This window comes from Aethalodelphis obliquidens, unplaced genomic scaffold (assembly GCF_003676395.1).
Source record: "Aethalodelphis obliquidens isolate GAN/ISIS:26980383/991018 unplaced genomic scaffold, ASM367639v1 scaffold25, whole genome shotgun sequence".
Lineage (NCBI taxonomy): Eukaryota > Metazoa > Chordata > Mammalia > Artiodactyla > Delphinidae > Aethalodelphis > Aethalodelphis obliquidens.
This window is the reverse complement of record NW_020837969.1, coordinates 29,374,517-29,387,747: the sequence shown is the minus strand read 5'-3', so window position 1 is coordinate 29,387,747 and position 13,231 is coordinate 29,374,517. Positions and strand designations below refer to the sequence as shown.

The 13,231-nt window shown below is 43.5% G+C and overlaps 2 protein-coding genes across 3 annotated transcripts in view; one reads left to right on the top strand and one right to left on the bottom strand.

The window, feature by feature from the left end:
* Positions 1-3,180, bottom strand: part of BAG4 (BAG cochaperone 4) — a 29,165-nt gene extending 25,985 nt beyond the window's left edge. The window contains exon 1 of one of the 2 annotated variants that reach the window (XM_027122850.1): positions 2,632-3,180. In XM_027122850.1, coding sequence (XP_026978651.1) covers positions 2,632-2,901 — 270 coding nt within the window. In that variant the 5' untranslated portion in view covers positions 2,902-3,180. The remainder of the gene's footprint in view (positions 1-2,631) is intronic. The other variant, XM_027122849.1, reaches the window with a different exon arrangement.
* On the top strand, positions 3,154-12,856 carry LSM1 (LSM1 homolog, mRNA degradation associated). Its single transcript, XM_027122853.1, has 4 exons — positions 3,154-3,493; positions 7,443-7,511; positions 8,882-8,997; positions 12,371-12,856. Exons 1-4 carry the CDS (start codon positions 3,448-3,450, stop codon positions 12,539-12,541), a joined length of 402 nt encoding a protein of 133 aa, XP_026978654.1. The 5' UTR covers positions 3,154-3,447; the 3' UTR covers positions 12,542-12,856.
* Positions 12,857-13,231: the final 375 nt, after the last annotated feature.

The following is a 13,231-nucleotide window of genomic DNA, read 5'->3' as shown; positions in this document are numbered from 1 at the left end:
CCTCGCACAGAAACGAAGACCCAACACAGCCAAAAATAAATAAATAAATAAATTTAAAAAAAAAAAAAAAAAAAGAAGTATTGGGAGTAAGTTAAGGATGTAATTTAGAAAAAAAAAAAAAAAAAAAACTGCAGCAGCAGTAAGTCTGGAGCAGGAGAGATTTTGCATTTCTAACAAACCCCCAAGTGACACTGAAGCTTCTGGTCCACGGCCCACACTTTTTAAGGAGTAAGGTTTTATTTTTTTTTTTTAATATTTATTTATTTGGATGTGCCAGGTCTTAGTTGCAGCACATGGGATCTTTTAGTTGCAGCACATGGGATCTAGTTCCCTGACCAGGGATTGAACCCAGGCCCCTGCATTGGGAGCGTGGAGTCTTAGTCCTGGACCACCAGGGAGTTCCAAGAGTAAGGTTTTAAAAGGCTGCTATACCTTTTTTTTTAAGTCTGACATGTTTTATTATATAAATATGTAAAATTTACATGGCAAAAACCACAATAAAGTCAAAAGATAACGAATTTAGAAAAAAAATTTGCAACACATGTGACAACATGTTTATCTTTTTTATTAGTTTCCTATTGCTGCATAAGAAATTATCATCCAGGGACTTCCCTGGTGGTCCAGTGGCTAAGACTCTGCGCTCCCAATGCAGGGGGCCGGATTTCGATCCCTTGTCAGGGAACCAGATCCCCCATGCCGCAACTAAAGATCCCACGTGCTGCAACTAAAACCCGATGCAGCCAAATAAATAAATAAATAAATATTTAAAATGTAAAAAAACCTATCATCCAACACTTTTCAAGTTTCAGAAACGTCACCCTGAAAGACAGACTCTTGAAATGGTTTACAAATGCCCATTACACATTCCAGCTTTAAGCCCAATCCCTCCAGCACCATCACCCACCCTGTGTGCACACCTGTACTCAACCAATACCTGACAACTCCCTGCACAATGTTAAGATCTTAACTTCTCTAACCTTAACCTGAAAACACACTTTTGTTTTGATGACATAGCAAGCCCGGACAGTCGTCAGTTCAGCAGTCCTTCCCCTTTCCCTTCAAGTGAGCCTCGGTCTAGTTTGCCTACCTATACGCTAAGCATTTCATCTTTCTACTCTGTCATGGGGCTGAAGTCCCACGGCTACTTATTCCACATTTAGACAGAAATTATGGACCTTTCTTCACAATTAACCTCTCACTACATGTTTTTACTCATACAATTTTTAAAGATATACCATAAAACCCACCTTTTAAAGTGTACAATTCAATGGTCTTTAGTATATTCAGAGTTGTGCAATCATCATCATCACTAATTCCAGAATATTTTCATCTTCCCCAAAGGAAACCCCATACCTTTTATCTATCTTCCCCAATGTCCCCAGGCCCCCAGCCCCTGGCAATGACAAATCTTTGTCTCTACAGATTTGCCTATTCTGGACATTTCATATAAATGGAATCATACAATATTTGGCCTTTGTGACTGTCTTCGTTCATGTAGCATATTTTCAAGGTGCATCCATTTGTAGAATGTCTCAGTACTTCATTCCCTTCTATGGTTAAACAATTTCATTGTATGAATATACCATATTTTATCAGTTCTTCAGTTGATGAGCATTTGGGATATTTCCCTTTTTGGCTATGATGAATAACGCTGCTATGGACATGCGTGTGCAAGTTTTCATGTGGACGTGTTTTCAGTTCTCTTGGGTGTATACCTGGGAGCAGACTTGCTGAGTAATATCCTAGCAGTATGCTTAACGTTTTGAGCAACTGCCAAAACCATTGAACCATTTTACATTCCCACCAGCAATGTTTAGAAATTTCATTATCACATTTTCAACCAATGAGGATGTTATAATTCCTGAAGCAAAGGAGACGTATGCCCCCACCGTATAACGATAATTCTCTACGAAGAATATTGCATTAACAAAACAGAAGTATATTTCTGGCACGACGACACAGAATAAAATGTTAAAGGTCCGAATATACTGAGTAAGCGAGTTAACCTTTCACAGCCAGCAGTTCTTTCACCGTAAAATAGGAACGCTGTGATGACACTTACGTTGCAGTCACCGTTAAGATGAAATAAAACAATCCAAGTAAAGGTGCTTTCCTACACTGATTATCCGTGATCCAATGCGGGGCAGAGCTTTAGGGGCAAAGGGCTAAATGCCCAGTTCCCTCTCCTTCCCTCACGTTCCTTCCCAGCGGGAGGGGTTGCTGAGTGACGGAGGAGGCTGCAGCCACCTCTCTCCTCGGGGAGAGCCGACCTGACGAGCCACGCAGGAAAAATTGTTAGGACTCGAAAAGCAAGAGCCGGGCCACACCAGCCCAACCTCGTCCCCAGGCAAGAGATTCGCAGCCTGCTACTCAGCTTCGCAGGTCAGCGCAGGATCTTCTTTCCTCCTTTCATGGTAAGACATTTATTATGGTTGAAGCAGAAGACGAGGGGCAAAGAGAACACAACCCCCCCACCCGCGATCTTAGTCTCTGTCTCTCCAAAGACCCCCTAAGGAAAACACAGGAAACACGATTCATTACAAACTCTTGGAAGTGTATCAATCCCAATGGCCCTCACCCCCCAAAGACTACCCTGTCGGACCCCCCTGGGACAGATGGCGCAAAGCTTACCTGGTGGCCTCCTCCAGCCCGACCCGGCTCCGACCAGGCGCCTCCAGAGGGATAGTAGCCATCGCCTCCTCCGCCTTCTCCCGGCCAGGTGGTCTCAGCCGGGCCGCCCCCGCGCACTCGCCAGGAAATGGGAGGCTGGGGGGGTTCGGGGCGGGGAGGATATATGGGCGGAGGTGGGTGCACGGGCACATCTCCACCCCCAGGCCCGTAGTAGCGCCCATAAGACGGACCGTCACTGGGGCCGTAGCCCGAGCGCCTCAAGGCCGACATCGGCTCCACTGCCCCCGGGCGCTTCCCGCCCCCCAAGGCCGGCCCATTGCGCAGGCGCCTGCGGGGGAGCGCGACTGGACCGCAGGGAAGGGGTAGTCGGCCGGCAACAGCCAATCCCAGGCCGGGTCCCGCCCCCTCAGCTTCCGCGTCCTGAGAGAGGAAGGACGGAGGTCCGTGGATCTGGGGTCTGGGAAGCAGGAAAGCGAGGGGCGGCACCGTGTTCCTTTAAAAGGGAAAACACTTTTCCCCACTGTCTATCCAATCTAGATTCCTCTTCCCCTCTTATCAGGGTTGCGGAAAGCGTATCCCAGGACCGCGCTACGGCCCCGCCTCTTCTTGAGGACGGGCACGTGATGCCGGAAGTGGGTGGGGGTAATATGGTGGCGTTTCCGGCAGGCCCCGGCTACTGAAAGCCGGGGCGAGGAGTTGGTCCGGGTCCGGATTCCTGTCCCGGTCCCGCCGAGGCGGCGACTGCGATAGGAGGAAGGACGTGTTGGACGCGCTGGCCCACCGCCACTATACATTGCAGCCTTATCTCAACTCAAAATGAACTATATGCCCGGCACCGCCAGCCTCATCGAGGACATCGACAGTGAGTAGTTCGTCTCCTCCGAGTGAAGTCTGGGGTGAGACCCTTCTTCCCAGGAGGGTGCCTCTTAGGAGGGAGCTCATAAAATGAGTCTGGGCTGGGGGCGGTGTGTTTTTAGTAAGGTTCTGGACGTCCGGCCTTGGCATCTTCCACAGGATGCAGGAGCCACGGGACACACAGTTTGCCCACCTCCTAGCCTGCTCCCTGTATCCTGTCTCTCGCAGCCTTCACCGGCCCCCGGGCAAGCTGTAGAATTCACTTCTGCTTTTCAGGGATGCGGCTGCTGAGGCCCAAGTGTGAAAGTTGGCCGCCTCCCCGGTGCATCATCTCCCACCTGCGGCATTTCGAAGTACCAGGTGGTTACTGGTGGATGAATGAGAATTCTTAGAGAAAGGATTCTTCAAGAAACGAAAAGAGTAATACAACAGCAGTTGGACTTAATTAGCACTAAACATAGGATTTATGCTGTGTGGCCGTTTGCAATCTTTTACCGTTGAGGGTATTTAGACTTTAGGGTTATGGTAATGGAGACCACTGCCGGACCAGGTATTGCTTTTTCCAGAAAGACTTGAGTCACTCACTTCAAACTTACTTTTTTCTTCTGTTAGACAGTTTTCTCTCGCATTTATTAAGAGCTCCCTTATTCCTAGTCACTGTCCTGAAGAGGAGCTCACTTCTGTACAGTTGTCTTTCCTTTTTCCAAACTCTCATCTGTGAATTATTCCTTAAACATTTTTAAAGTCTCAATCGTGTGATCTGTCTCATTAACTTGTAATTGCTGCAAAACGGTTTACACACAGTTCCAAACAAGTTACAGGAATCTCAACAGTTACTATGTATGTAAATTAAAGAGTGAGTTTATGATTAAATTCTCTTCCTGTCGTTTGAAATCACTTTTTAGATCCAAATTAGTGATTTTGCTATTGAAGGGAAATGTAGGTTGGACCAAAGTCATGTATGAATAACCACTGTACAAGCCTGTCTGTAATGGGTGATGAAATCCTCAGTCTTAGTTATCTGAGGATGCCCTTTTGCCCTCACCTCTCTTGTTATGTATCTGAATTATTTGAGGCCCCTAACACATCCTGCCATTCTACTAAAAATAATTGCTTTTCTCAAGCCTCTAACCCCTTTTGTGCAGATTCCAAGCTCCTCCTTTACTGAAAGATTTGAAACCATTTCATATGCACCCTTCACTGTGACATTCAGACACTCTCCTCTCCTCAGTCTTTCTGTATTTTCACCCATCCTCTCATTTGAATAGGAAGTATTCCTCCCTTTCAGTTTGTGTCTTATTTCTTTCCTTCCACTGCTTCTGGAACCTTCTTCCATTAATATCCTGTTGCTCTCATATCCTCTCTCGCTCCCGCTCTGAATCCTCCCCTTCATGTATGTTCTTGTCTGTCGAATTTTTTCTTAGTTGTGTTTCACCATCAAATTCCTATCCCTTTTTTCACATCTTTACCCCCAAACCTCTTGAGTAGTCTCCCATTTTAACTCTACTTCCTGACCACCTGCAGTAGACCACCTACCTCTATTACCCCTGCAATCTGATTTCTTTTGTCAACACACTACTGAAACTGCAGTCTTAAAGACACCTTCTGATGCACTTCTCCGAGCTCTTCCGTCTCCTCTGCAACACTGTGATAACGTTACCACGGGATTCTTCATTTTCTTGATTTCTCCAACACTGGTACTTGATTTTCTTACCTCTGCAACCGTTATTGTTCCCTAAAATAGATGGACACTTAGGTCCCATCTTTGGCTTGCTTCTTTCTTTAAATCTCTAGGAGGGCTCCTGGACTTTAATTATTATATCACCTCTTTGTGGACTTATTCAAAAACTGCTGCGATCCTGACTTCTTTGGCCAGTCTTACATCTCCAGTTGCCAGTTGACATTTCTACATAGGTGTCCTGATACCACTTCAGAATCACTACAGCTAATCATCTTCCACTGAGCTTGCTTCTTTTACTCCCAGCTCTTGGTAAATGGTCCTCCCTGACATGATGACTCAGAATTCCTACATCTTCTTTAACTCATCTCTTCAGCACCCCACTCTCTCACACATACCCACATATACAAACACACTTGGCTGACAAATCCCATCCCTTATAACTGCAGTGTCTTGGTCCTCCCATCCTGTCCCTTCCCATCTCTCCCCTGGTTCAGGTCTCTTCTTCATGTCTCAGACTCTGGGTCTAGCCTCAAAACCGTTCTCTCTTTTCTGCCAGTTTAATCTTCAGAGTTTTCTTGTTCCCTGTGAAGTCACATCCAGACTCAGCCTCTGCTCCCAGGAAAGTCACATCCAGACTCAGCCTCTGCTCCCAGGAAAGTCACATCCAGACTCAGCCTCTGCTCCCAGGACTTCTCTGACTTCATCTCCTGTTATTTCCCTTCACACCCTCAACTTTTCGCCAGACATTTGGATACATAGCCCTTTTTTCTTCTGCCTCAATTACAGATTTCCCTCCTCTTCCCTTTCCCTGTCACTCTTCCTATGGCCAAAAATGTCCAACTCAGATACCTGCTCCAGCTAGATACAGTTTCTCTCAGTCTCACATAATTAAGATTTGCTCTCTTGCGGTGCTTAATTATAGACCCAGAAAGCCTATAAATTCCTTCAGGAAAGAATCACTGTCTTGTTCCTCTGTTCTGCATCTAGAAAGTACTTTATCTGTGGCATTAAGGAACAAATGAATGACTTTGGCTACCTATTCTAGTGACGGGCTGACTATCATTCTTCAGTGTCAGCTCAGGGTCACCTCTTCAGAGAGCTTTTCCCTAGCCACCCTCTCTTCAGTAGCTTCTTCCCCTCTTTTTCTCATTCTGCTATCTTGTTTATTATTCCGCTAGACTACGCGCTATAGGGCATTTTTAAAAATTTGTTTGACTTTCCCCACCAGGAATATAAGTTCCATAAGGTTGGTGACTCTAAATGTTATTCTGTACCGCAGCGGTCCCTAACCTTTTTGGCGCCAGGGACCGGTCTCACGGAAGACAGTTTTTCCACGGACTGGGTGGCGGGGTGGGGGACAGCTCAGGCGGCGATGCGAGCTGTGGGGAGCCATGGGGAGCGGCAGATGCAGCTTCGCTCACTTGCCCACCTCTCACCTGCTGTGCGGCCCCGGTTCCTAACGGGCCTCGGACAACAGTCCACAGCCCAGGGGTTGGGGACCCCTGCTCTACTCTATATCTAGGCCCCAGAACAGCACATAGCTCTCCATAAATTTTATTGAACTTTTGCTCTAGTTTTATTATCAGTGTCCTCATTCTGCATGTCTGAGGTATTTATTTTATTTAAAACCTTCCCTGATTCCAGAGTTTGAAATAGCAGCTCTCCATCTCGGTTGAGGGGAAAATAATTCTTGAATTAAGATCATAAAGATCACCTAGATTCAATTTCCAAATTTGCAGGTATGGAAACTGACATGACACTGAGAGGGTTTAACTGTCAAGCATCAGCATCTAGAACCAGTCGGTCAGGCCCCCTGACTATGTGCCCAGTCCTTCCCCACTCTGCCGCCTCCTCAGATTCTTCCATCACCAGTCTTCTCATCTAAACACCGTGCTGCCGGGGTCATCCCTCTAATTCCTCAGTGAACTCTGCCTTAAATACACTGGAAGAAGTAGTAGAGCTTAATCTGCTATGAACTTTGTTTTTGTTGTTACCCTGTAAACTCACAGGCTAATGGACTTCTCATTGCAGTGGCTTCTCTTGTTGCAGAGCACGAGCTGTAGGCACATGGGCTTCAGTAGTTGTGGCTCGCGGGCTCTAGAGCACAGGCTCAGTAGTTGTGGCGTACGGGCTTAGTTGCTCCGCGGCATGTGGGATCTTCCTGGACCAGGGCTAGAACCCGTGTCCCCTGCACTGGCAGGCGGATTCTTAACCACTGCACCACCAGGGAAGTCCCAACAGTGCATTTTTTAAAGATCTTTTTTCCTCTCCCCAGAAAAGCACTTGGTCCTGCTTCGAGATGGAAGGACGCTTATAGGCTTTTTAAGAAGCATTGATCAATTTGGTACGTATTAGTCACGGACTTCTCCTGTACTCTGGATAATAAGAGCTGCCCACTGTATTTTTGTGTTGTTTCATATCGAAGTTTGTCTGCAACTTTTTTCACGTGTCTGGCATAATAGAATATTGGTTTGAATCATTACATCATTGTTTTCTAAATTACAATTAGGTGGTTCAAAAGCTTGTGTTTACAAGCTTGTATTTCTAAAACTGGTTTTCACTAGAACATGCGCTGACAGTGTTTTGGACTATTTTTTATTTTCCCCATTAGAGGGAGCCAGATGATAGAAATAAACTCAGTCCACTGAAAAAGCTGCTCATTTGTACATTGGCTTGGGTGCGACTACTCTTCAAAGCAGTTCCTGCCCTGAAGGTAATCCCTCCCTGTCCAATGAAAAGTGGGTCAGAGGCCTTTGCTGAAGCTTTTTAGGGACCCCCAACATTAAGCTCAGGATTTTATACCTTGGGATACATTAGACTCAAGGTCTTGGTCTTGGTTTTGCCTCCTGCATTTTTCTAAAGAGACCTTATATTTGCTTCTGTCTTAAGGAACTTCTCAGTTCATATCAGCATTTGCTGGACATCTGCATAGGTCAGTGGCTTTGGGCCTGAGGAAAAACAACATAATTGAAACACATGTAAGAATTATAGACGATAAGAGCACAGATACCGCATTTCTTCACGTAAGACAAACAGCACCAATTGGAAGAGGAAAATGAATTATTCTTCACAGATTGTGGTTCTAAACCTTAAGTCAAATTCATCAGACTACATGAGGGAAAAGTGGTAAATAGTGGCTTTACTCTCACATTACCAGATTATGGTTATCTGACAAAGGGAAAAAATAGGTTACCGTTATATCGTAATCCATGAGTACCTACATTGGGTTAAATGAATCCTAAGTACTGAAACAAAGTTAAATCTTCGGTAAATCATCACACACACATACCCACGCAACATAGAAAAACGTTTTCCTTCCAAATAAACCCAGAGTTTTAATTTCTGCAGTTGTTTGGGCTTTAGAGTTTTCCAAGTGCCCTGTCATTTATATTTTCTTATAGCCATGTTGATATTAGCAACTAACTCATAAGGAATTTAATTTTCTTCATTTATTTCCACCATCCTCCTTATTAGTGCAACATAATCCCAAATACTCTCTCAGTTTGCAGTTGTTTAAAAGTCTCCTAAGTGGTTTGTCTCAATGTAATAGGAAGAGATTGTTTGAAATTTTAGCTTTTTCCAGAACTAGAAAGTTTGAAAGTCATGTACAGCTAAATCTTTTCTACTCAAAATAACTGATTAATTGAGTAATGGACCTTTACCTATAAAGTAATTTGAACTAAATATCTTTGTTTCTTCCCTGTACACTTATAGCTAACTTAGTGCTACATCAGACTGTGGAGCGTATTCATGTGGGCAAAAAATACGGTGATATTCCTCGAGGGATTTTTGTGGTCAGAGGAGAAAATGTGGTCCTACTAGGAGAAATAGTAAGTGAAAACTGTTAAGCTGCTATGGCTCTTGATAATCATGCCAGTTAGGTTTCTTTTTTGTCTTTTCAAGAAGGAAAAAATATATTTTCCACCTTCACCCAGCTTCTCAAGGAAACCACCCAATTAGCTTAGGAAAGCTACATTGTAAAAGGAAAGCTACAGAGAGCAATTAACTTTGTTTCAGTGCCTCCTGGCATTTTAAAGATTTTGATCCCATTAGCAGCAAAATACCATTGATTTTTACCTGATACCATAAAAAATACTGTCCTACATGGGAATTCCCTGGCAGTCCAGTGGTTAGTACTCCCGATCTCACTGCCAAGGGCCCGGGTTCAATCCCTGGTCGGGGAACTAAGATCCCACAAGCCACACGGAGCAGCCATAGATATATATATATAAAAATATATATATGTAAATACTGTCCCACACAAATGTGTTCGTTAGTATGTTGTTATTGTATCTCTAATAGCAGAAAATTGAAGCTTGATATCTAACAGGAGAAGAATAATTCAATGAAATGTGGCTTGTTAACACTGGAATATTTTGCAGTCATTTAAATAATTGTTTACAAATGGTTTTTCATGACATAAAGGTTATTAGTGGTGTTTGGGGGAAAGACACACTGCATATACAGTGCGATATCTATGTTTTTTAAAGCGGGGAGGGGAAAGAATGGCTGCAGAAGAAGCCTTTCTGTTAACTTTCCGAGGATGGGCTCAACTTCACTTGCATACTTAGCTCCCAGCCAAGGAGGAGAGGTACCTGTTATCTGTTGTCAGGAAAGCCAGCTGGCAGGTGAAAAATTAAATCCTCTAAAGTGGTGTTACTGTAGGTCTATATGTCTATGTATGTGAACTATTAGAAAACTCTTCGCCCAAAATATATATTAGAAGTACTCAGACATTTTTAAAGAAAATAAAACTTGATTTCACATTTTACATGAGACACATTTACTTTAAAAGAAAAGTACTTTATTTAATACCTTTGACTCGATCCTCATGCTTCTGATTATTGGGTTTTCCAGGAAAATCAAACCTTGGTGTTTGCTTGATTTTATCTTTAAAGTTTTCAGTAAAGTTTCCCAATCCCTAGCCACATCTTAAATCACGTTTACAGGAGTCTTTGGAGTGAAGTAGTTTGGTCCGTAGCTGTTTTTAATGGTAGACCATTTGACAAAGTAAGGAGGTAATTTTGCCAGGGTCATGTTCATTCAGAGACCTCATGTCGTTAACAGCTAGAAACAACTAATCAATACTGTCCAAGTATTGCTATGAAATAACTTTTTCTAATTTTAAAAATATAGTTGTGGTTGATATTTTTGGTTTCAGTGTATGTTTAAGCAGCGGGAATTGTCACCTCTTTGTTTTAAAGAGGAAATGTATTACTTTGCTGTGGGGGGAAAGATTTAAGTTAAAATATCCACGCATACTGTGCTTCAGTTGTACAGTAGTAAACACCACATCCATGCTTTCTGTGCCAGTTACATTGGCATAAACATGCCCCTGTGTAGATGTATGTGAAGAGAAGTGAACTTGTGTTTATTCTTGAAGCTTCATTGTTTCCTGGGAGCCCTTTTGAGGAGAAAAGTGCTCTTTTTTTTGTATGTTATGGTTTGGATGCTGCAGAATTCTTATAGTGGTACCACTAAAGAAATATGGTTCAGGAAATGCTCACATAGTTCTATGAATCGGTAGTCAGTTTGAAGACGTTATGAACCAATTCTAGGAAAACTCAAACCTAGAAGCCATTTGGATTCTGTAAACATTCAGTTGTTTGCAGAGTCCCTGGGTTCTACCTCAAGGATGATGAGACACACAGCCTTAAGTAATAAGCTGATTGTTAGGAAACAGCATTATCATAACCACATGAACAGCTCAGCACATAATATTGAAAAGCCCAAGAAGTAGTACACTAAGCCAAGAACATTATCTTCCCTCCTGCTGCCCATGGGTTGTGAGGGAAGATTACACTTGATAATATTTTGCTGGATGCAGTTAACTTTTGACCCAGGGCAGGGCTTGCTTATGTAATTTATGTGGCTTTCATTCTAACCTTTCTGGTGAGAGTCCTCCATCTGCTGTGTCACTGCCTGCGGGTCCCGAGGCCTTAGCAGCATCTGAAGATAAGTATCCAGTGGTCGGCTGGAACGTCTGGAGAGTTTGTGTATGTGTTGATGCCTTCCCAGAATTTTATAATTAAAAGTCAGAGAGGAGGATGAGAAATAAGAATGCCCTGTCGGTATAGGCTTTCCATGTTACTAAAACACAGAGTGACACCTGTATACTCATCTTAAGGAGAGTGAACTGAGTCTGTAGATAGATAATTTTTTTGTTTTGTTTTGTTTTTTTGTGTGTTTTTGTTGTTGTTTTGCGGTACACGGGCCTCTCACTGTTGTGGCCTCTCCCGTTGCGGAGCACAGGCTCCAGATGCGCAGGCTCAGTGGCCATGGCTCACGGGCCCAGCCGCTCCGCGACATGTGGGATCTTCCCGGACCGGGGCACGAACCCGTGTCCCCTGCATCGGCAGGCGGACTCTCAACCACTGCGCCACCAGGGAAGCCCTGTAGATAGATAATTTTATAGCAAGGTTCTGCATTATAAAATTGGTTATCAGATGTTTAGAAGGTGTTCAAAAATAAAAATATTAAGCATATTATGCCATATTAAGTGGGAAAAGTAGCCAATATTTGCGAGAAATACATTGGGGCCAAAATGGCATAGTAACCTAACTGGTCTGCTGAGGTTTTCTCTAGAAGACTTGTTGCCATGAAGGGGGAAGAAGTCCTGTGTTATAATGTAACAACTCCTGGTTAATGCGGCAGAGGGACAGTTTATTGCCTTTAGCCCGGGAAGGAGCCAGGACCGGCTGTGGCCTGGGGGGTTGGGGGGGCAGGTGGTGGTGCTACTTTGAATCAGTGTTCTCTACCTTCTTACTGAGCACAAACCCCCAGAAATTAGGCTGACTTTGATCATGTATAAATACAAAATTTATTTTAAGCCATCTTGACCTCAGTACCTTCTTTCTTGGATTCCCTGGGGCTGGGGAAATAGCCGTAAGCAGCCCTAATATTTTTTTTTTTTTAAGAGAAGGAGTACTTGTCTAATGTAGGACTTCGGATACACAAAAGCTTTGTTATACATGCCGATACTGATTCCTGTTAAACCACACTCACATGTGTTCTATAGGAGCATTGCCAGCCATTTCTTTGTCAAATTTATCTGTCCATAGGATATTTCTGCCCTATCTCAAGTACAAAAAATAACCCAAGCTGGATATAGGAATCCATTTAGGAACTGGTTTGCCTTTAGATCTATGATGTTTTCTATTCTTGGTTATCAGGTGAAGTTTTCCAAACCTGCTTGTTTTGTAGGACTTAGAAAAGGAGAGTGACACACCCCTCCAGCAAGTGTCTATTGAAGAAATCCTAGAAGAACAGAGGGTGGAACAGCAGACCAAGCTGGAAGCTGAGAAGTTGAAAGTCCAGGCCCTGAAGGATCGAGGCCTGTCTATCCCTCGAGCAGATACTCTTGATGAGTATTAAGTCTTCTGCTCAGAGGCTGTAGCTCTTGGGGAGCAGGGGCTGTCACCAAACCAAGTGACACATTTGACGAGAGACTGCAGAGCTTTGAAAAGTCGTTTTTATTTGGAATTCTTTCACATATGCAACATGAAGAAATTGTGCGTTTTGTTTCGGTTTTTTTAATAACAAAATCATTTAAAGAAACAGTGGCATGGACTCCTTTCACACGTCACTGTGGAGCCAGCAACTACTTCTTTATATTGCTCTTCTCCCCCCAAATTAATGGTTACAGGGAATATTCTTCATTTGCTTGTAAATAAAATATGAATCTCAAAATTGCAATGTTATTATTTCCCAAGTTTGAGTTGCCTTCAGTGAATAGTCATTAAATTTCTGCTCTCAAAGGTATAAGCAGTCCATACACACACATGCTGGGATCTCCCTTCTGTCACAATTCCAACCTACTAGTTACTTATGAAGGAATATTTTCATACCAGATATCCTGTGGGTCCTCCTTTCTCCCCTTGTCATGGTTTTTTTCTGATAAGAAAAACAAGTTTTCAGGCTTGAGGAGGGCTCTCTCCGTGAAGTTTTGCACTTACTGATAATAAGAGAAGCTGGTGTTTGTTTGTTTGAGAAGCAGCTGTTTGCTTCACCAACAGCTATCCCAGCTGCGTTCCCTTGAGATCCACATAAGGACTTCTCTAAGTA

Coding starts and splice junctions, on each gene's coding strand:
- LSM1 (XM_027122853.1), top strand. CDS start 3,448: ATGAACTATATGCCCGGCACCGCCAGCCTCATCGAGGACATCGACA. Junction 3,494..7,442: donor CCTCATCGAGGACATCGACA/GTGAGTAGTTCG, acceptor TCCTCTCCCCAG/AAAAGCACTTGGTCCTGCTT. Junction 7,512..8,881: donor AAGAAGCATTGATCAATTTG/GTACGTATTAGT, acceptor GTACACTTATAG/CTAACTTAGTGCTACATCAG.